This window comes from Staurois parvus, unplaced genomic scaffold (assembly GCF_062004578.1).
Source record: "Staurois parvus isolate SC_StPar_1 unplaced genomic scaffold, SC_StPar_1.0 ptg000335l, whole genome shotgun sequence".
NCBI lineage: Eukaryota > Metazoa > Chordata > Amphibia > Anura > Ranidae > Staurois > Staurois parvus.
In genome coordinates, this window is record NW_028318131.1 from 1,368,033 (window position 1) to 1,389,836 (window position 21,804).

At 47.0% G+C, this 21,804-nt stretch overlaps 1 protein-coding gene across 1 annotated transcript in view; it reads left to right on the forward strand.

The window, feature by feature from the left end:
• Positions 1–6,992: 6,992 nt before the first annotated feature.
• UQCRC1 (ubiquinol-cytochrome c reductase core protein 1) overlaps positions 6,993–21,804 on the forward strand; it is a 32,650-nt gene continuing 17,838 nt past the window's right edge. Inside the window, exons 1-6 of the mRNA XM_089684076.1 lie at positions 6,993–7,125; positions 9,818–9,958; positions 13,662–13,748; positions 16,890–17,019; positions 19,017–19,215; positions 21,017–21,096. Coding sequence (XP_089540202.1) covers positions 7,060–7,125; positions 9,818–9,958; positions 13,662–13,748; positions 16,890–17,019; positions 19,017–19,215; positions 21,017–21,096 — 703 coding nt within the window. The 5' untranslated portion in view covers positions 6,993–7,059. The remainder of the gene's footprint in view (positions 7,126–9,817; positions 9,959–13,661; positions 13,749–16,889; positions 17,020–19,016; positions 19,216–21,016; positions 21,097–21,804) is intronic.

A 21,804-nucleotide genomic window follows, 5' to 3' on the forward strand; every position in this document is an offset into this window, starting at 1 on the left:
GCAGAGAGGCATTTGGGAAGCGTTTTTACCGCTTCCCAAACGCCTCTGCCAATTCTGCACATTACAGCACATGGTGCTGTTCTAACGGGAGCGTTTGCGTCGCATCGCGGCAAAACGGACGCCTCTGGACGAGTCAGGAGGCTTTGAAGCCTCCTATTCTCGTCTATGGTGCCGCTCCGCAAATGCCCGGCCGGCGTTTGCGGTGCGGTTGCGACGCGGTTGCGGGGCGTTTGCGGAGCGGTAACACCACTCAAACTGCATTATAGGCGTTTGTGGGGCGTTATTAAGGCTCGGCAAACGCCTAGCAACCGCTGCTAAACCGTGCATGCGGCGTTTGCAGAGCGCTAGCCGAGCGTTAAAAAACGCTCCGCAAACGCCGGACCAACGCTTGCCAAACGCTATAGGGGCGTTTGGCAAGCGTTGGCAAAACAGCCAAGTGTGAACGAGCCCTTACTTCTATGGGGAGTTTATTGGTGGCTGTCAACGAGATCCATGGAATGTCCTGGCTTTATTACAGGAAAATATCTCCAGAACATTGATTTTGGCAGGACAGTGACCATTCGGTCTATTGGCCATCAAAGAAGTCACATACAACAGGACAGAGCCTACTTTCTTCTGGAGTAAAACGCCTGGTGTCACTGTTCCGCCACTCCCATCACCCTCGTCTGACATGGCCGATTCTGCTCTGTGACACCACTTGTAACAGGATGGGTAACCAAATGATCAGACAGAGAGGAAATGTAACGTGCAGATCATTAAACAGGTGCAAAGTTAAAATCAATAATGCAGAACAGGTTCGGCAAAGGGCTTGAATTCGCTGCAGAATAATACGAAACAGATTATGAAAGCTGCACAAACATGGCGATGTCTCCGACTCAATCAGGGTAACATAGTCCCCTCCAGACTTAAAAGAGAGAGAGGTAAAAGAGAGTCTAGCTTAGAATCACTAATTCAGTAAAAGAGTTCAGAACAGCACAGGGGCGGACTGACAACTCATGGGGCCCCCGGGCAATAGATGATCATGGGGCCCCTGTGTCCTTGCCCAAACTCAAAAAAGCCTATGAAAAAGGTACCAGGGGCATCTCATGGGGCCCCCTACTGACCCCGGGCCCTTAGGCAGTGCCCGAGTTTCCAAATGGTCAGTCCGCCCTTGGAACAGAAACAGCTACTTTCCCGTATCATGGCTAGAGATGGGCACTCGAACAGCTCCCCACAATGCACTGTGACCTGACAGTGCACTGTGATTGGCCAGAGCAATGCACCTGACCACAAATCAAAGCGCATGATGACATCACAAGGGACAAGGGTGACCCCGCCACCTTGTGACATCATCACAGTATTTAAAGTGTTACTAAACCCACAAGAGTACAATCAGTCTGTAGATGCAGTAGCATGCTTGTTATACTCACTGTGGAATGTAAGGAGTTAATCCTCTGCATTGTGTAAAATGGCTGTTTGATCCTTTCTTCTCTCTTCCTCCCCATTTTCAAGCGGCCACCTCTTATCTCCTAATAAGACAGACTGAACCAGAGGCATTTTGCACATGCTCAGTTTGGTGTGTATTGAGTTTTTTTTTCCTTGGGAGAGCACATGTGATCAGCACAGGGCCGATCAGCACAGTCCAGACAGAGGTCAGGGGTTTTGCATCCTACTAGAACAGAAAGAAAATTCCTCCTACAAGCTTTAGCTAGTGCTCTGTTGGACACTGATAGAAGTCACAAGAATGCTATACACAGGTCTCTCCCCCTCGGGTGCCGGCGGGGAATCACCGGCCAGGACCCAGTGACTGACAGCTGAGGCCGCAAATGGTGGCGCACGTAATTTATGTGATTTTGCGCGCCCGTGCCACCCTGGTGTATTTAGGTTTTGTGCTGCCCTAGGCAACACAAAAATCGGATGCCCCCCTGCGGAGAGAGCCTGACACCAACCAACACCACCCCCCCACCCAAGATAGCCTTCCACTACCACCACCCTCCATACACCAGCCACCCCAACCCCCACCCCCCAGCAAGAGGGAGAAAAACATTCACCTTCACAGCTCCAGACATCCCCTGGAATGAGAGTCGGGCTCTGCATACACTGTCAAGGAGCCCACAGCCTCTCTTGGATCCCACCAGGTCCCCATGCCACGTGCGTCCCTTCTTCTGTCTCTTCTTCCAGGAGGCAGTGCTGCCCCCCCCCTGAAAAATGCTGCCCAAGGCAAATGCCTTGTTTGCCTTGTGGTAAATACACCTGTGCTGTAGCAACATTTCTGCTATAGGGCGGCGCAGAAGCGGTTAAGAGAGTGTTTTTGGACTCTTGAAACGCGTTGGCACTCTTTGGATCGACCCCTGACTGTTACTGGATTAAAGTCATATCTGGACCTTTTAGGAGTGGTGTGACTATTCCATTTACAGTTTTACTACAGAACCAGAGGGCGGGCAGCTGGGCCAGAACCTAAAAGCATGCAGCTTCTCCAAAAGGATGAAATACTGTGGGAAGCCCCTCCACAATTGCCATCAGAGTTCTCTAGTTCCAGTGGGATGGCCTCCTTGTGTCCTCAAGCCTGGGATCCCTCCAGCTGTTCACCTGTGTTACCAATGCAAGCCTGGACCTCAGAGAGACAGATGCTGTTTGTCATGATTAGTGATGGGACAACCCCCCCCCCCCATTCGGTTCGCTTTGAACATTCAAACCTTACGAAAGTTTGATCACAAGGGGAAAATTCACTTGGCTGTATCTTACCGCATCTGAATATGTTGTAAGACACCACACAACTACTAAAAACATTCTTTAATGTTTCAGCTGTCAGCAGAGTTCCCCCACTGACAGCTGAATATAAAAAGAATTGCCAGCATTGCCCAGCAATCAACCAATTCAATACCGGGCACTTTTACCCCTTCCTGCCCAGGCCAGTTTTCAGGTTTCAGCGCTCTCACAATTTGAATGACAATTGCGCGGTCATACAACACTGTACCCAAACTAAAATTTTATCATTTTCTTCACACTACTAGAGCTTTCTTTTGGTGGTATTTAATCACCGCCGGGGTTTTTATTTTTTGCTAAATTAACAAAAAAAGACCAAAAATTTTGAAGAAAAAACACGTTTTTCTTTGTTTCTGTTATAAAATTTTACAAATAAATAATTGTTCTTCATAAATTTAGGCCGAGATGTATTCTGCTACATGTCTTTGGTGAAAATAACCCAAATTAGGATGTATTATTTAGTTTGTAGGAAAGTTATAGAGTTCACAAACTATGGTATAGATCTGAATATTGATCAATCCTGAAGTACTGACAGCCAATCTAATTTCTTGAGGTCCAAGAATGTCAGAACAGTACAGATATCCCCCAAATGTCAGAACAGTACAGATATCCCCCAAATGTCAGAACAGTACAGGCATCCCCCAAATGTCAGGACAGTACAGATATCCCCCAAATGTCAGAATAGTACAGATATCCCCCAAATGTCAGAACGGTACAGATATCCCCCAAATGTCAGGACAGGACAGATATCCCCAAATGTCAGGACAGTACAGATATCCCCCAAATGTCAGGACAGGACAGATATCCCCAAATGTCAGAACGGTACAGATATCCCCCAAATGTCAGGACAGGACAGATATCCCCAAATGTCAGGACAGTACAGATATCCCCCAAATGTCAGAATAGTACAGATATCCCCCAAATGTCAGAACGGTACAGATATACCCCAAATGTCAGAACAGTACAGATATCCCCCAAATGTCAGAACGGTACAGATATCCCCCAAATGTCACGACAGTACAGATATCCCCAAATGTCAGAACAGTACAGATATCCCCCAAATGTCACGACGGTACAGATATCCCCAAATGTCAGAACAGTACAGATATACCCCAAATGTCAGGACGGTACAGATATCCCCCAAATGTCAGGACAGTACAGATATCCCCCAAATGTCGGGACAGTACAGATATCCCCCAAATGACCCCTTTTTGTAAAGTAGACAGTCCGACGTACTTCATAAGAGGAATGGCGAGTTTTTTGAAGTTGTATTTTTTTGTCAGAATTTTTCAGAAAATGAAAAAAATTATTTTCACAATTTTTTTTTTACATACTGTCACCAGTGCAGTACAGCGTCATCATATAACTGGCATGGCGGTGATCAGGGACACTGACTGGTGACAGTATGAAAAAAAAATATGTATTTTTTTTTTATTAATTTAATTTTTTATTACATTTTTTTTTTTAAGATTTTTTTTCATATTTCACTATGACCAAAGTAGTACAATGTTACCATAGTACCATTGTACTACTTTGGGGAAGTGATCAGTATTTTTTTTTTTACACAGTTTGCTTATAGCAAAGAATTACTTTGCTATAAGCAAGCATTTACCTGAATGACATCGATTCATTCAGGGTTTTTTTTTTTTTTTGTGCTTAGCTGTGATTTGGCCACAGCTAATCACATGACATGTGCATGTGATTAGCTGTGACCATTCACAGCTAGACACTAGTATACAATGGATGACATGAATGAAGCCATCCATTGTATACAACTGTCATGTGACCTGCTGTGATTGGTCACAGCAGGTCACATGGTACCGGCAACGGGGGCCAGTACTCAGATCTGTCATCGGCCGTGTCCTAGGTACACAGCCGGTGACAGATCACGCCGCTGCGCGGCTCTGCAAGCACGAAAACTGCGCATGTGCGGGAGGACGCCAAATGGCGTCCACCCCGGAAATCTAGTGCATTTTTGCGGCTGCCAAACGGCCATTGGCCGTGCGGCAAATGGTTAAAAAAGAAAAAAAAAAAAAACGATCGGGCCCCCCCCCATCCGTACCGAGCCCTTTGGTTCTGGTATAGATTTTGAGAGGAACCGCCACACCAACATTTTTTTAAAAATGGCATGGGGGTCCTCCCAAAATCTATACCAGACCCTTATTCGAGCACGCAGCCTGGCAGGACAGGAAAAGGGGGGACAAGTGAGTGCCCCCTCCTCTCTCCTGAACCATACCAGGCTACTTGCCCTCAACATGGAGGGGGTGCTTCGGGGCAGGAGGACACCTCCCCCCTCCAAAGTACATTGTCCCCATGTTGATGGGGACAAGGACCTCTTCACCATATTCGTGGCCGGTAGTTGTGGGGGTCTGCGGGTGTGGGGCTTATCGGAATTTGGAAGCCCCCTTTAACAAGGGGCCCCCAGATCCTGCCACCCCCTCATATGAATGAGTATGGAGTACATGGTACTCATTCACAAAAAACAAAAAAGTGTAGTTTAACCACATCCTGTCCGGCCATTGTATATAAACGACCGGACGGTGGCAGTGCAGGGGCGGGTGGCCGTTTATATCCCTGGGAGCGCGCAGCTCCGGACACAGTGGAACACCGATCATTGGACGGGACCACTGTACGAGGTCCCGATCATGTGTTCACTGATTGGCCAATCAGTGATCACATGCAGAGTAGTAAGCAAGATGTTACTTCTGACATCATTGCTTACTATGTGTGAAATCTGTGAATGATCACAGAGATCACATGGTACAGGGCTATTCACAACAACCTTGTACCATGTGACAAGCTGTGACCAATCACAGCTCACACAGTATTTCTCAATTGCTGCAAGAATGCAGCCAGAGAGAAGGAGAAATGATTGCTTTTACATCCTTTATGGGTGTAAAAGCAATCAGTGTAAAAAAAAAAAATTTATATAAATGTTATAATTTTTGGTTATAAACTTACTTGAGTTATTTTTTTTTTACTAAAAAGATAATGGAATAAATTTTGGCCAAGATTTATGATGAAATATTTTTTATTTGCAAAATTTTATAAGAAAAACACTTTTTTTCAAAATTTTTGGACTTTTTCATTTACATAGCAAAATAAAAATCCCAGTGGTGAATAAATACCACCAAAATAAAGCTTTATCTGTCTCAAAAAATGCTAAATAAATTCATATGGGTACAGTGTTGCATGACCGCGCAATTGTCATTGAATGTGTGATAGCGCTGAAAGCTGAAAATTGGCCTGGACAGGGAGGGGGTGAAAGTGTCCAGACTTGAAGTCGTTAAAAAATGACAGTATACAGTCTTTGACAAGTCCTTTATTAAAAACAAAAATTAAAAAAAGTCCCCCAAAGTAGATCCAACGTCAATCATGATGCCCGCCGCCACGCTTTGCTTTGGATGCTGGCTCCCCCTGTCTGACACCAATGACGGGACACTACTCATCCCACTGACACCAATGACGGGACACTAATTATCCCACTGACACCAATGACGGGACACTAATTATCCCACTGACACCAATGATGGGACATTACTCATCCCACTGACACCAATGATGGGACACTACTCATCCCACTGACACCAACGACGGAAACTACTCATCCCACTGACACCAACGACGGGATACTACTCATCCCACTGACACCAACGACGGGAAACTACTCATCCCACTGACACCAACGACGGGATACTACTCATCCCACTGACACCAACGACGGGAAACTACTCATCCCACTGACACCAACGACGGGACACAACTCATCCCACTGACACCAACGACGGGACACTACTCATCCCACTGACACCAACGACGGGACACTACTCATCCCACTGACACCAACGACGGAAACTACTCATCCCACTGACACCAACGACGGGACACTACTCATCCCACTGACACCAAGGACGGGACACTACTCATCCCACTGACACCAACGACGGGGCACTACTCATCCCACTGACACCAACGACGGGGCACTACTCATCCCACTGACACCAATGATGGGGCATTGTCACCAACACCTGGGTATTTTCTGCTCCCACCGGCCCCTCTAAAGTCTGAAGGATAATAAAGTGGCTCTTTGCTTAGAAAGTCTGGAGACCCCCTTCCCTCTGCAGTTGGAATGCACCCAGAGACCTCTGGTGTCACTGGACCCCAATCCACAGGAGGAGCTATTTCCCCTCCACACAAGGTCAGCTGCAGTCCCCCCTCCAGCCTCTAAGCGCCGCTGTTCACTCTTCTCTTAGCTGCGCGCCATCCCGTCATCCGTCCGCGCATGCGTCTGTCCGTCTCACTGTCACCTGGAAGATGGCGGCGTCCGTGTGCAGAGCCGGGGGAGCAGCGGCGGCCAGAGCCCTGCTGAGCGGGCGGGCGGTGAGTGGAGAGGCCGGGTACGGGAAAACACGGGGGTGGGGGAGGAAAGGAAATAGCGGGAAGTGCGGGTTCGGGCGGTGAGGTGCGGAGGAGGCGGGAGGCCGGGGAGGTGTGAAGGTCACCCGGTGCGGGGACACTGGAGGGCGGCTGGGGCCCCTACGGAGTGGAGGTGAGGGCCCCAGTGTGTGATGGCATGACAGGAAATGTTCCCGGATGAGGAGACATGTAACGCATGGAGGAATGCTGAGTGTCCTGGTGGTGAGTATGGTGGGCTGGGACTTGTAGTTCTTCTCTCATATCTGTAGTTTCCTGGGTGTTGGATTAGGTCGGGGGGGGCCTCCTCAGATGTCGGGGGGGGGGGTGTCTCCTCAGATGGGGTGGGGGGGGGGGCTGTGGTCACCCATTGGTTGTGGAGGAGCACAGGGGCCACACTGGGGGCCACCAATAATCCATGTTTTGGGGTGCCTGGGGGCATCTACATGATTGTTGTCGGGGGGCGGACAGGACCTCATCAGCCTTTGGCGTGGGGGTAGCCCTTCATGTGTTGGATTGGTACCACCTGTAAGAAGCTTTGGGGTTCCTCGGGGGCCGGCCTTAGCTCCTCCACCAGGAACCCTTCAGCCTGGGTTCACATACATGTGATGCGGTACATCGCATGTGATTCGTTCAGCAACCGCACCGCATTCCTGTGCAAATCCCACACGATTTGTGTGCGGTGCCATTGGAGCCGTATAATTTGTACAGCTCTTAACGGCACCACATCTGCTCCAAAAACATGCAGGACCCTTTTTCTTGGGTCCGCACTAGAATCCCATCGCATGGGTAGCCACACCTATGTGATCCCATTCTGCACATCGCACCGCATTTTTGCAGACCGCTTTCGGGGTGTTAACATACACACCCGCATCGGTTCGCATGAACGGGGTGCGATTCTGATGAGGTGCACTGAAACTGCTCTAAATTCCGCACCGCATCAGAATCGCACTCCGTTCATGCGAACCGCTGGTGACCCCAGTCTGTGGAGCGGTAGCAGAGGAGCTTCCACTGTGCCAACCACTGAATGGTTACTGGTGGCCCCAATCCAACAACTGAGGAGCTACCACTGGCCCCTGTGTACCCCAAAGGCTGACTAGCTACTGTTGGCCTCACTGCAGCAACCATGGAGCTATCACTGGCCCCTGCGAACCCAAAATCTGAACAGTCACTGGTGACCCCAGTCTGTGGAATGGTAGCAGAGGAGCTTCCACTGTCCCGACCACTGAACAGTCACTGGTGACCCCAGTCTGTGGAATGGTAGCAGAGGAACTTCCAATGTCCCGACCACTGAGCAGTCACTGGTGACCCCAGACTGTGGAATGGTAGCAGAGGAGCTTCCAATGTCCCGACCACTGAACAGTCACTGGTGACCCCAGTCTGTGGAATGGTAGCAGAGGAGCTTCCACTGTCCCGACCACTGAACAGTCACTGGTGACCCCAGTCTGTGGAATGGTAGCAGAGGAACTTCCAATGTCCCGACCACTGAACAGTCACTGGTGACCCCAGTCTGTGGAATGGTAGCAGAGGAGCTTCCAATGTCCCGACCACTGAACAGTCACTGGTGACCCCAGGCTGTGGAATGGTAGTAGAGGAACTTCCACTGTCCCGACCACTGAACAGTCACTGGTGACCCCAGTCTGTGGAATGGTAGCAGAGGAGCTTCCACTGTCCCGACCACTGAACAGTCACTGGTGACCCCAGTCTGTGGAATGGTAGCAGAGGAGCTTCCACTGTCCCGACCACTGAACAGTCACTGGTGACCCCAGTCTGTGGAATGGTAGCAGAGGAACTTCCAATGTCCCGACCACTGAACAGTCACTGGTGGCCCCAGTCTGTGGAATGGTAGCAGAGGAGCTTCCACTGTCCCGACCACTGAACAGTCACTGGTGACCCCAGTCTGTGGAATGGTAGCAGAGGAACTTCCACTGTCCCTACCACTGAACAGTCACTGGTGACCCCAATCCAACAGCTGAGGCACTACCACTGGCCCCTGTGTACCCCAAAGGCTGTCTAGCTACTGCTGGCCCAGATGCAACAACCAAGGCGCTACTGCCAGCCCCTGTGCACCTGAAAAGCTGAGTAGGTACTGTTGGCACCAGTCCCACAGCTATGCACCACAAAGGCTGAACAGTTGGACTGGGACCAGCAGAACATATTCAGCCCTTGGGGTGCCCAAAGATCAGAAGTAGTGTCTGTTGCTTGGAATGTGGCTCCTGTGAAGAGGTTCCTGTGCTATCCGGGCACTCAGGACCGGTGGTATGTTCTTGGCTGATGGTGTCTTGGGTTCACATAGGCCAGTCCACATTTCTTTCACCCAAAATGGAGTTGGTAGTTGAGCCTACCAACACTTGTCTTTTTCTTGTCTTGGGCAGGGTCAGTTTTTTGTCGCCATCTTGCTGGTGTGGAAATTTCTCCTCACCATGTGATTACCAGGACAGGGAATAGAAATCTCCCCAACAAGGACACAACAGGAATAAACTCGCGGTTCCAACCCTTCCCCACTTTATCCAAGACGAGGATAATGTTTTCTTCCTGGAGTTGTACCCCAGACCCTACATACGTCTTTACATTTGTGGAGAACAGCGAATATAGTTCCTGGGAGATATTTGCTTTGGTTTGTATTTGTTTTCACTTGTTCCTTGTATGTTTTCTACAGCCCTCCGTGTTGGGTGTGAAGGGCAGCCGAAGTGTCGTGTCCTATGCACAGGCTTTAAGTAACATTCCCGATACTCAGATCACCTCCCTGGACAATGGACTGCGTGTCGCCTCTGAAGAGTCCGGCCAGCCAACCTGCACAGTAAGTAGCAAAGGGCACCTGTCAGTTATACAGAAGGCTGAGCTCCAATCGGGATAACTAGGTGCTGTGCAATTTAACCACTTCCAGTCCGGACACTTTCCCCCCCTTCCAGTCCGGACACTTTCCCCCCCCCTTCCAGTCCGGACACTTTCCCCCCCCCTTCCAGTCCGGACACTTCCCCCCCCCCCCCCTTCCAGTCCGGACACTTCCCCCCCCCCCCCCTTCCAGTCCGGACACTTCCCCCCCCCTTCCAGTCCGGACACTTCCCCCCCCCTTCCAGTCCGGACACTTCCCCCCCCCTTCCAGTCCGGACACTTTCCCCCCCCTTCCAGTCCGGACACTTTCCCCCCCCTTCCAGTCCGGACACTTTCCCCCCCCTTCCAGTCCGGACACTTTCCCCCCCCTTCCAGTCCGGACACTTTCCCCCCCCTTCCAGTCCGGACACTTTCCCCCCCCTTCCAGTCCGGACACTTTCCCCCCCCTTCCAGTCCGGACACTTTCCCCCCCCTTCCAGTCCGGACACTTCCCCCCCCCCTTCCAGTCCGGACACTTTCCCCCCCCTTCCAGTCCGGACACTTCCCCCCCCCTTCCAGTCCGGACACTTCCCCCCCCCTTCCAGTCCGGACACTTCCCCCCCCCTTCCAGTCCGGACACTTTCCCCCCCCTTCCAGTCCGGACACTTTCCCCCCCCTTCCAGTCCGGACACTTTCCCCCCCCTTCCAGTCCGGACACTTTCCCCCCCTTCCAGTCCGGACACTTTCCCCCCCCTTCCAGTCCGGACACTTCCCCCCCCCTTCCAGTCCGGACACTTTCCCCCCCCTTCCAGTCCGGACACTTTCCCCCCCCCTTCCAGTCCGGACACTTTCCCCCCCCTTCCAGTCCGGACACTTTCCCCCCCCTTCCAGTCCGGACACTTCCCCCCCCCTTCCAGTCCGGACACTTCCCCCCCCCTTCCAGTCCGGACACTTCCCCCCCCCTTCCGGTCCGGACACTTCCCCCCCCCTTCCGGTCCGGACACTTCCCCCCCCCTTCCGGTCCGGACACTTTCCCCCCCCTTCCGGTCCGGACACTTTCCCCCCCCTTCCGGTCCGGACACTTCCCCCCCCCCTTCCGGTCCGGACACTTCCCCCCCCCTTCCGGTCCGGACACTTCCCCCCCCCTTCCGGTCCGGACACTTCCCCCCCCCTTCCGGTCCGGACACTTTCCCCCCCCTTCCGGTCCGGACACTTTCCCCCCCCTTCCGGTCCGGACACTTTCCCCCCCCTTCCGGTCCGGACACTTTCCCCCCCCTTCCGGTCCGGACACTTTCCCCCCCCTTCCGGTCCGGACACTTTCCCCCCCCTTCCGGTCCGGACACTTTCCCCCCCCCCCCCTTTCCGGTCCGGACACTTTCTCCCCCCCCCCCCCCCCCCTTTCCGGTCCGGACACTTTCTCCCCCCCCCCTCCAGTCCGGACACTTCCCCCCCCCTTCCTGTCCAGGCCAATTTTCTTGTTTTTCTTATAAAATTTTGCAAATAAGTAATCTTTCCTCATAAATCTTGGCCAAAATTTATTCAGTTATCTTTTTAGTAAAACAAACCCAAATTAGTTTATAACCAAAATTATAATCTTTCTAGTTTTATTTTTTTTTTAATTTTTTTTTTTTTTTTTATATTATCATTTGTTTTTTATTTTTACATACTGTAATAGTGACACCATGATGACACTGTACTACTTGTGGGGGATGATGAAAATTTTTTTTTACACTGATTGCTTTTACACCCATAAAGGCTGTACAAGTAATCATTTCTCCTTCTCTCTGGCTGCATTCTTGCAGACATTGAGAACTACTGTGAGAGCTGTGATTGGTCACAGCTTGTCACATGGTACAAAGCTGTTGTGAATAGCCTTGTACCATGTGACCTCTGTGATCATTCAGAGATTTCACACGTAAGCAATGATATCAGAAGTGACATCTTGCTTACTATTCATGTGATCACTGATTGGCCAATCAGTGATCACTTGATCGGGACCTCACACAGAGGTCCTGTACAACGGACACAGTGGGCACCGGATCGCGGTGCTGTGCACTCCCAAGGAGCGCACACAAACAGGGAGCAGGGAGGACGTTTATAAATGGCCACCAGACCCTGCACTGCCACCATCCGGCTGTTTATATACATGGGCCGGACGGGAGGTGGTTAATGTGTCTTCTTTATGTTCACTTCACTAGTCTCTAGTGGTCTGACAGGCTTTAGTGTCTACCCTGATGCATACTGTTGCATTTAAAGTGTCTGTAAGGCTTCATGCACACGGAACGCTGGTAACGTTAACTTTGTAAAGTCACATTTAAAAACGTGAGTTTTTCAGCTTTTTTTAGTGTTTTTGCATTAGCGTTTAGCGGTGTTTTGCCGCGATTAGCATCATTTTCCCGCTTTTTTCAGCTGCAGAGCGTTTTTACAGCTAAAAAAACTCCTCTAGAAACCCACTAGTCCTGTTTTTTTTTTTTTGTTTTTTTTCCAGCCAAAAAAAATCCCATCCAGAAAAGCTTTTTTTTAGCTTTATTGTAGTGTTTTTGTATTAGCGTTTAGCCACGATTAACAGTATTTTCCCACATTTTTCTGCATTTTCAGTTTGCGGCGTTTTGCTACGTTATTCAGCGTTAGAGCATTTTTACAGCTAAAAAAAACTCTAGAAACCCACTAGTCCTGGGTTTTTTTCCTTTTTTCCTTTTTTTCATTCTCGTTTTTTGGTTTGTTTTTTTTTCTTTTCTTTTCCTTTTTTCTTTTCCTTTCTTTTTCTTTCTTTTCTTTTTCTTTCTTTTCTTTTCCTTTTTTCTTTTCCTTTCTTTTTCTTTTTCTTTCTTTTCCTTTTCCTTTCCTTTTCTTTTTCTTTCTTTTTCTTCTTTTTCTTTTCCTTTTCCTTTCCTTTCTTTTCCTTTTCCTTTCTTTTCCTTTCTTTTCCTTTCCTTTCTTTTCCTTTCCTTTCTTTTCCTTTCCTTTCCTTTCCTTTTTCTTTTCCTTTCCTTTTTCTTTTCCTTTCCTTTTTCTTTTCCTTTCCTTTTTCTTTTCCTTTCCTTTTTCTTTTCCTTTCCTTTTTCTTTTCCTTTCCTTTTTCTTTTCCTTTCCTTTTTCTTTTCCTTTCCTTTTTCTTTTCCTTTCCTTTTTCTTTTCCTTTCCTTTTTCTTTTCCTTTCCTTTTTCTTTTCCTTTCCTTTTTCTTTTCCTTTCCTTTTTCTTTATTTTCCTCTTCTTTTCCTTTCCTTTTTCTTTATTTTTCTTTCTTTCTCTTTTTTTTCTTTTTTTTTTTCTTTTCTCTTTCTTTTCTTTTTCTTTCTTCTCTCTCTCTCTCTCTCTCTCCCTCCCCCCTCCCCTCTTCTCTCCTCGCTTCTCTCTCTCCCCCTCCCCCTCCCCTCTTCTCTCCTCGCTTCTCTCTCCCTCCCCTCTTCTCTCCTCGCTTCTCTCCCCTCTTCTCTCCTCGCTTCTCTCTCTCTCCCCTCTTCTCTCCTCGCTTCCCTCTCTCTCCCCTCTTCTCTCCTCGCTTCCCTCTCTCTCTCCTCGCTTCCCTCTCTTTTCTCTCTCTTCCTCCTTTCCTTTTTTTGTCTTTCCCTATCTGAAACCTTACTCATATTTTAGGTTACTAATACTGTAATATCTGCCTAAGATGATATAAGTTATACAACAAAGAATATTTCCTTAATACTGCTTCTTCCATAATGTCTTTAGGTTGGTGTATGGATCAATGCTGGCAGCCGCTATGAATATCCAAAAAATAACGGTGCTGCATACTTTCTCGAACATTTGGCATTTAAGGTGAGATAATCTGCGCGGTATGAACACAACATGACTTTAAAACTGTTAGAATTAGGAATTTATATTCTGTTTGCTGCGTGTTTTATTATTTGTAGGTCCAATGTTATTAACCTCTTCACGCCGGCCGAACGCAATTGTCCGGCCTCCCGGCGTCTGTGCCTAGACGCCAAGCGGCCGCGCAATTGCGTTCTATTAAAAAAGAACGTGTTGAGCGCGCACGCCCTGCGCACTCCCAGCACACGTCTGGTACTCATGGGAAGGTCCCAATCTCCTCTTTCGATTAGGACCTCTCCCGATTATGTGACTGCCGTGACGGCGAATCACGGTGGTCACATGACCCTAAACCCCGCCCCGGCTTCTGAAACTCTTAAAGGGCCGGGAGGCGCCGGCGCGAAGGGGTTAAAGACAAGGGTTCCCCTTTTGAAGAAAATAGACTATGCAGCAGTGAGGCCACAGGAGATGATATAAAACTGCCGCTTTTACAAATATTTTCGAATGTAAATATCATACCTTTAGACCATTTGCACCTCTCCAAGAAGCCTGGCTGAAAAGATCCCATGGATAGCTCGCCATGGCTGTTGCTAGAACACTCCAGCCTTTGAACGCAAGTGCTCCTCCTTGTCCAAATTCCCATTCATGTACAGTGTGCTCTCCCACGTTGCAGCAAAGAATCTCCCGTCCCACACTTCCACCAAAATGGCCTCCAAACCCCCTTCAGGTACAGAGAAAATGATTATCTAGTTGTCCTCCGCGAAGGAGGCTTGTAGCCATTTTGTTGTATCCCAGAGCTAGAAGGGGGCTACAGCAGTGTGAATATCCTGGTGTGGATGTGAGACTAGAGAATCTCTGCTGTGAAGACACAGCCTTAGGCTGGCCATACACTATACAATTTTCTGTTCAATTTCTGCCCGATTTCCTTTAGATTTACCTTCAGCTATGTAGTGCAAGGACCCGCCTGATTGGATACAATTGAAAGTGTTGTTTAGGTTTGACCTCCTATTATCTGGTTTTTGGTAAATCTAAAGCAATTTTCTAAAGAAAATTGTATAATGTATGGCCAGTCTTACTGTGCATGCATGAGGATCTGAATGGGAGCGCTCCTGTCCCAACAGCTGGAGGTTCTTGACAGGATCGGGAACTGCTGTCTGGGAGCCTTGTGATTAGGCATTTATGGGGGTGCAAATGGCCTACAGGGTATGACAATTTTTATATAAGTAAACATATTCTATTTTTTTTTTTTTTTTTTTTTTTATACACTGCAGCCCCTTTGACTGAGGCCCTTTGACTGCATAGGCCTTTAACCACTTCCAGACCAGTGATGTCCCCATACATCACTGGACTTTTGGTGGTTATACCAGAGTGATAGCTGCAGGCACCACCCTGGTACCTTGTGTGTGGTATGCTCCTTCTTTTTTTTTTTGTTTTGTTTTTTGTGTTTTTAGTTTTTGTAGGTTTTTTGTTTGTTTTTTTGGGGTTTTTTTTTTTTTGGTGGTTATTTTGTTTCTTAGTTTTGTTTTTTGTGTTTTTTAGGTTTTTTTTTTTGCTTTTTTTTTTCTTTTTGTCTTTTTTGTCTTTTTTTTGTCTTTTTGTTTTGATTGATTGCAATGGGAGGGGATGTTTCTCCACCTTCTGCTGCTCTCTTGGGATCTCCCATCCCACCTGGAGTCCTGAGCAACCAGCTGACACGTCCCACCAGCTGAACAAAGTCGGAATCCGCTTTGATCTTCTCTCCCTTATTGTAAACCTGAAGTGGTGACCTGACATCACTTTTGGGTTACTCAGAAATTTTCGGCACAGTTATAAAAAATCTGAAAGCATTAAGCACCCATCTTGGTGTCTGGAATGCTTTCAAGTGCAGAGAAGGGATTTGGGGTCTTATAGACGCCAGATCCCTCCATAAAGGAGTACTTGTTACATACCTATTGCTGTCACTGGGGATGTTTTTTAAAAAAAAAAAAAATTAAAGCGACCGTGTAAAAATATAATAAAAATAAAATTACAGTGTAAAAATATAATAAAAATAAAATTAAAGCGACAGTGTAAAAATATAATAAAAATAAAGCGACAGTTTAAAAATATAATAAAAATAAAAAAATTAAAGCAACAGTGTAAAAATATAATAAAAATATTAAAATTAAAGCGACAGTGTAAACATATAATAAAAAATAAAGCGACAGTTTAAAAATATAATAAAAATGAAAAAATTAAAGCGACAATGTAAAAATATAATAAAAAAATTAAAGCGACAGTGTAAAATATAATAAAATTAAAGCGACAGTGTAAAAATATAATAAAAATATTAAAGCGACAGTGTAAAATATAATAAAATTAAAGCGACAGTGTAAAAATATAATAAAAAAATTAAAGCAACAGCGTAATATAATTAAAAAAAATTAAATGTGCCCCCATGATTGTGCGACAAGGCAAATGCACGCATTCGTCCCACATGCACACAAGCGACAATCATCCCACACATGAGGTATCACCGCAAACGTCAGATCATGGGCAGTAATCCTATCCCCAGACCTCCACTGTAAATCTAAAGTGGTAGTCTGCAAAGGCTTTTAAAACCTCACCTATGAATAGTAAAATTAGTTTGTCAAAGTGTTTTTTTTTTTGTATTTTTTTTTTCCCCAAAGATATTGTTTGAAAAACCGCTGTGCAAATACTGTGTGACATTAAAAAAAAATATATGCAAAAACCACCAATTTATTCTCTAGGGCTTCTGCTCTTAAAAAAAAATGTTTTGGGGGGTTCTAGCAAAAAGTACAGATTTTAAAATTTAAACTGTACCAGAAATGGCCTGGGGCTGAAGCAAATCTGTACTTGGGGGGTGTCCCCTCCACCTGGACTTCACTGGCCAAAAAGATGGCGAGGCCAGAGTCAGCCAGTTAGATGGCGAGGCCAGAGTCAGCCAGTTAGATGGCGAGGCCAGAGTCAGCCAGTTAGATGGCGAGGCCAGAGTCAGCCAGTTAGATGGCGAGGCCAGAGTCAGCCAGTTAGATATTTTTTTGAAGGTTATCATTGGCAGACTTTATAGTTCTCTCAATTTTCTGTGAGTAAAAGTGCAGTACATGAGCTGTTTACTCTGTTGAAAATTGCATCCTTTTTTTTTTTTCACCATTTTTCTTCCTCCCTCAGGGTACCAAGAAGCGTCCCCAAGCTGCATTGGAGCAGGAGGTGGAGAGTATGGGTGCCCATTTAAGCACGTACACCACACGTGAGCAGACTGCCATCTACATTAAAGCCCAGTCCAAAGATCTTCCTAAAGGTGAGAACTGCGTGTTATGCAGGCCATAGACAGGTCGAAAATTGGCCGATGTTCGCTCCGTTAGTGGGTTAATTGGTCGTCCGTTTTTCGGGTTTTGGCACATTTTTTTTTTTATCGGTAAAGTTGGAAAAAAATCGGCCGATTTTCCCTGCAATGATAGGCAAATCGGCCGATCGTTTTACCAATAAAAAATCTGCACATGAGCCGTGACCTGCAAGAAGAAAAAGAATTCCTGTCCCCTATTATATTTGATATGAAAAGTCTTGCGGTTGCAACAATGTATCCAAATAAAAACATCTGTATCTGAAATGGATACATTGTTGCAACCACAAGACTTTTTCATGTCAAATATAATAGCAGCGCTCTCTGCAAGGGACAGAAGCCTGAATTATCATTGCTTTTTCCCACATCAGAGGTGATGCTGCTGATTCTGTCTAAGCTTTTATACATAATCAGGAATTACATGCATCACCTGTCTGGCTTAGGATGTGGTTGAAGTTCACCTTTTTGGAACATTATTATATTATTATTATACAGGATTTGTGGCGCCAACAGTTTGCTCAGCACTTTACAATATAACGGGAGACAATACAGCAACAATACAGTTCAATACAAGAGGGATAGGAGGGCCCTGATCCTGGGAGCTTACAATCTAAGAGGGAGGGGCTAGTGGTACAAAAGGTAGTAACTGTGGGGGATGGACTGGTAGGAGGAATAGAAGATTCCGTTATTAGCTGAGGGCAGGATAGGCTTCCCTGAAGAGAGAGGTTTTCTGAAATCGCCTAAAAGTGAGCAGAGTAGGCGATAGTCTGATAAATTGGGGTGGAGAGTCCTGGAGATGAGCATGGGAGGAGGAGACAAGGGAGCTAGAGAACAGGAGGGAGGTCATGGGAGGAGCAGAGAGGACGGTTTGGGTGATATTTGGAGACCAGATTGGTGAAGTAATTTGGGGCGGAGTTATAAATTGCTTTATACGTTATTGTTTTGAATTTTATCCGTTGGGCAATGGGAAGCCAGTGGAGGGATTGGCAGAGAGGGGTGGAGGACACTGAGTGGAGGCCAGTGGAGGGATTGGCAGAGAGGGGTGGAGGACACGGAATGGAGGCCAGTGGAGGGATTGGCAGAGAGGGGTGGAGGACACTGAGTGGAGGCCAGTGGAGGGATTGGCAGAGAGGGATGGAGGACACTGAGTGGAGGCCAGTGGAGGGATTGGCAGAGAGGGATGGAGGACACTGAGTAGAGACCAGTGGAGGGATTGGCAGAGAGGGGTGGAGGACACGGAATGGAGGCCAGTGGAGGGATTGGCAGAGAGGGATGGAGGACACTGAGTGGAGGCCAGTGGAGGGATTGGCAGAGAGGGGTGGAGGCCAGTGGAGGAATTGGCACAGGGGTGGAGGCCAGTGGAGGGATTGGCAGAGAGGGGTGGCAGATACAGAACGGTTAGTAAGGGGGATGAGTCTGGCAGCAGCATTCATGACTGAAGAGGGGATAACCTGCAATGAGGTCGGCCAATGAGGAGGGAGTTACAATAGTCAGGGCGAGATCTAACCAGGGAGGGGATAAGTTGCTTAGTAGTTTCCATGCTACATGTTCCACCCATATTCTGACTTCTGTCGTGTCTGCAGAGCAGGAAATTAAGTCTCCTCAGCAGGACACTAATAGCAAACAATAAATGTATAGCGGTTTTAACCCTTCCATAACTAAAGAAAAACCCATTCATTGTAATAGGCTTACAAAGATCAATCGCACTTTAAGTAATTGAGCTAAGGCTGGCCATACACTATACAATTTTCTGCCCAATTTCCTTTCAACTGTGTAGCGCAAGGGCCGGCCTGATTGGATACAACTGAAAGTGTTGTTCACGTTTAACCTCCTATTATATGGTTTTTGGTAAATCTAAAGTAAAAATCTCAAGAAAATTGTATAATGTATGGCCGGCCTTAGTGTGTGTAATATTTATGTAATTTTTTTTTAATTTTTTTATTTTTGGCTTTCAGCGGTGGAGATCCTGGCTGATGTGGTTCAGAATAACAGTTTGGAGGATGCTCAGGTGGAGAAGGCCAGACAAGTCTTGATGCAGGAGATGCTGGAAATTGAGAATAACTTGCAAGATGTGACTTTTGATTACCTGCATGCGACAAGCTATCAGGGAACTCCTCTCAGCAAAAGTGTTCTGGGAACTTCAGAAAATGCCAAGTGAGTGGCTGAGCAATCTTCTGTCTTTCCATATTAAAGGATAAGTTCACTTAATAAATATATAAATGCCCCTTTTTTTTTTTTTTCTTGTTGTTTTTGAGCCTGGAAAGCATTTCACCAGCAATCAGAAGATTGCATTCCTTGTGATAGGAAAAAAAGTTAATACATTTTTTTTTTTTTTTTTTTTTAAAGGGACAATGTAAAAAAAAAAGTTTAAAGTGCCCCGTCCCCGTGTGTATATAAACGGCCAGATGGTGGCAGTGCAGGGGCGGGTGGCCATTTATAAACGTCCTCCCTGCCCCCTGCTTGTGCGCTTCCTGGGAGCGCGCAGCACTGCGATCCGGTGCCCGCTGTGTCCTCCAGACACAGTGTAACACCTATCGTCATAGGGGACCTCTGTGCGAGGTCCCGATCATGTGATCACTGATTGGCCAGTCAGTGATCACATGCAGAGTAGTAAGCAAGATGTCACTTGTGACATTATTGCTTACTACGTGTGAAATCTGTGAATGATCACAGAGGTTACATGGTACAAGCCCATTCACAACAGCCTTGTGCCATGTGACAAGCTGTGACCAATCATAACAAAAAATATAATATTTCTGCGCCAACAAAAAAGTGCCATGTACAAAATATGTGTATTCCTCTTCTAAATTGCTGCTGTGCAGAAAATGTGAAAACACAAATAATATTTATAAATGAAACAGCGCAAAATAGACCTTCATACAAATTTAGTGAATCACAAAACATAAATGTCGAATAATCATTGGCGCATATCTCTGTCAAAAAGTCTTCAGGAAAGACACCCCAAAACCACTTGTGATGAAAGCTGAGGATTCCAAATGCTTTTAGGAAACTTCCACCTATCACCCGTGCACACCAACATCAAATACACTCACCAGATTTTGGTGAATGAAAATCCTTTAAGGATTTTTGGGGAATCCTAAACCCTCTTTGCATCAGATGAATAGTAGCCTGCCCCACCAGGTATGTATCTTCTCCCAGGTCCTCACCGTGGTATCCTTGTTTACTCCACCATATCGGAGGAAAAAACTTATATAGTGTAATATTGCCAGATAGATATTATAACAGAAGACAGAATCCAGGCCACTCACATTTTTCCAACTTGTAAAAGGCGCATTTATTTAGGCCAACGCCAGCCTGATATTAAGAACCAGCAAACAGCCACAAAATCCAGGATTCTCACATCAATACAAGCCAGTAAGAGCAGAGGAACAGCAGAAGACCAGTATAAATCCCTCAAAAATGGCTGCTGGAACGCACCACCTGGCGTGCGCTACACTCACCGGAAGTGACGTCAGACGTCGGATGTGTGGACTGGAAATTGCGTCAATGCGTTTCGCCCCTCCCGCAATTTAGGTGATCGGAAGCGGAAAGTGTCCTCCCTCCCTGTAGTTTTGTGGGACACGTGACAGGTCCCAGAAGACTACAGGACCGTTCACGAAGCGCAGCGCTACTCGCGCATGCGCAGTGGGTACCCGGCTATGAAGCCGCAAGCTGTCACAGCCGGGTGCCCACACTGAAGATGTCGGTCTCCTGGAATACAGGACGGCTGGTGAAACGGGCTGCGGGTGACACACCACGGGACCGAGGGACAGGTAAGTGGCTGTTTTTTAAAAGTCAGCAGCTACAGTTTTTGCAGCTGCTGACTTTATTTTTTTGATAGGTCAAGTGGAACTCCACTTTAAAGCACATCTGGTTACCATAAATCATATTGCGATATCAAATATTTTGATATTTTATGTATTTTGATATATAACAAATGTTAAATATTTTATAGGAGGCTTACACGGGCTGATCTGCTTGAATACGTCAACCTGCATTACAAAGGACCGCGCATGGTGCTGGCAGCAGCTGGAGGTAATGTCTTGCAATCACACTACATATTGTAGCTAATCTTCAGGCAAATGTAAAAAGCACCAATGTAATGCAGCTCTGTACTCGATAATAAATCATTTAAATTTTTTTTTTTTTTTTTTTTTGTAGCCTCCCTGGCGGTATTCCCGAGTGCAGCTCGGGGTAAAGTTTCAGTACCAAAAGCGGTAACCCTGAGCTACACTCGGGCTTACCATGCGGCACTGCTCCGGGATCTGTTCTTCACTTACCTTGTCCTGCGCTCCCGCGATGTCCCCCCTGCAGTGTCCCCGGCAATGTCCTCCAGCGGATGCCGGCATCTGTCTTCTGGGTTCCGTCCCCTGCGACATTGGGATGTACGGGGGACGGAACGGCGAGAAATTTAAAAATGACAAAAAGTGACATTCACTAAATACACTAAAATCACATAGTATAACATTCCTGTATCAAACCATTTCACATACATTGTGTCCCGAGTGCTTTGTCCGGCGCCCTGCCTGCATTGTTACTGTTCTTTCTGCCTGGAAACTGAGAAACGTCCATGGCGTCCAAAAAGCGTCCCTTTAGGTCAAAGTCGGTTTTAGACCGGCTAGAGAACAGCGATAGTAAATCAGAACCACTTGCAGAATTGAGTGATAATGATTCGTGGGGGAAATTCCTCATCAGACACTGAAAACGATTCTGCGACTTTGCTCAGCGATGTGCGAACTTGGC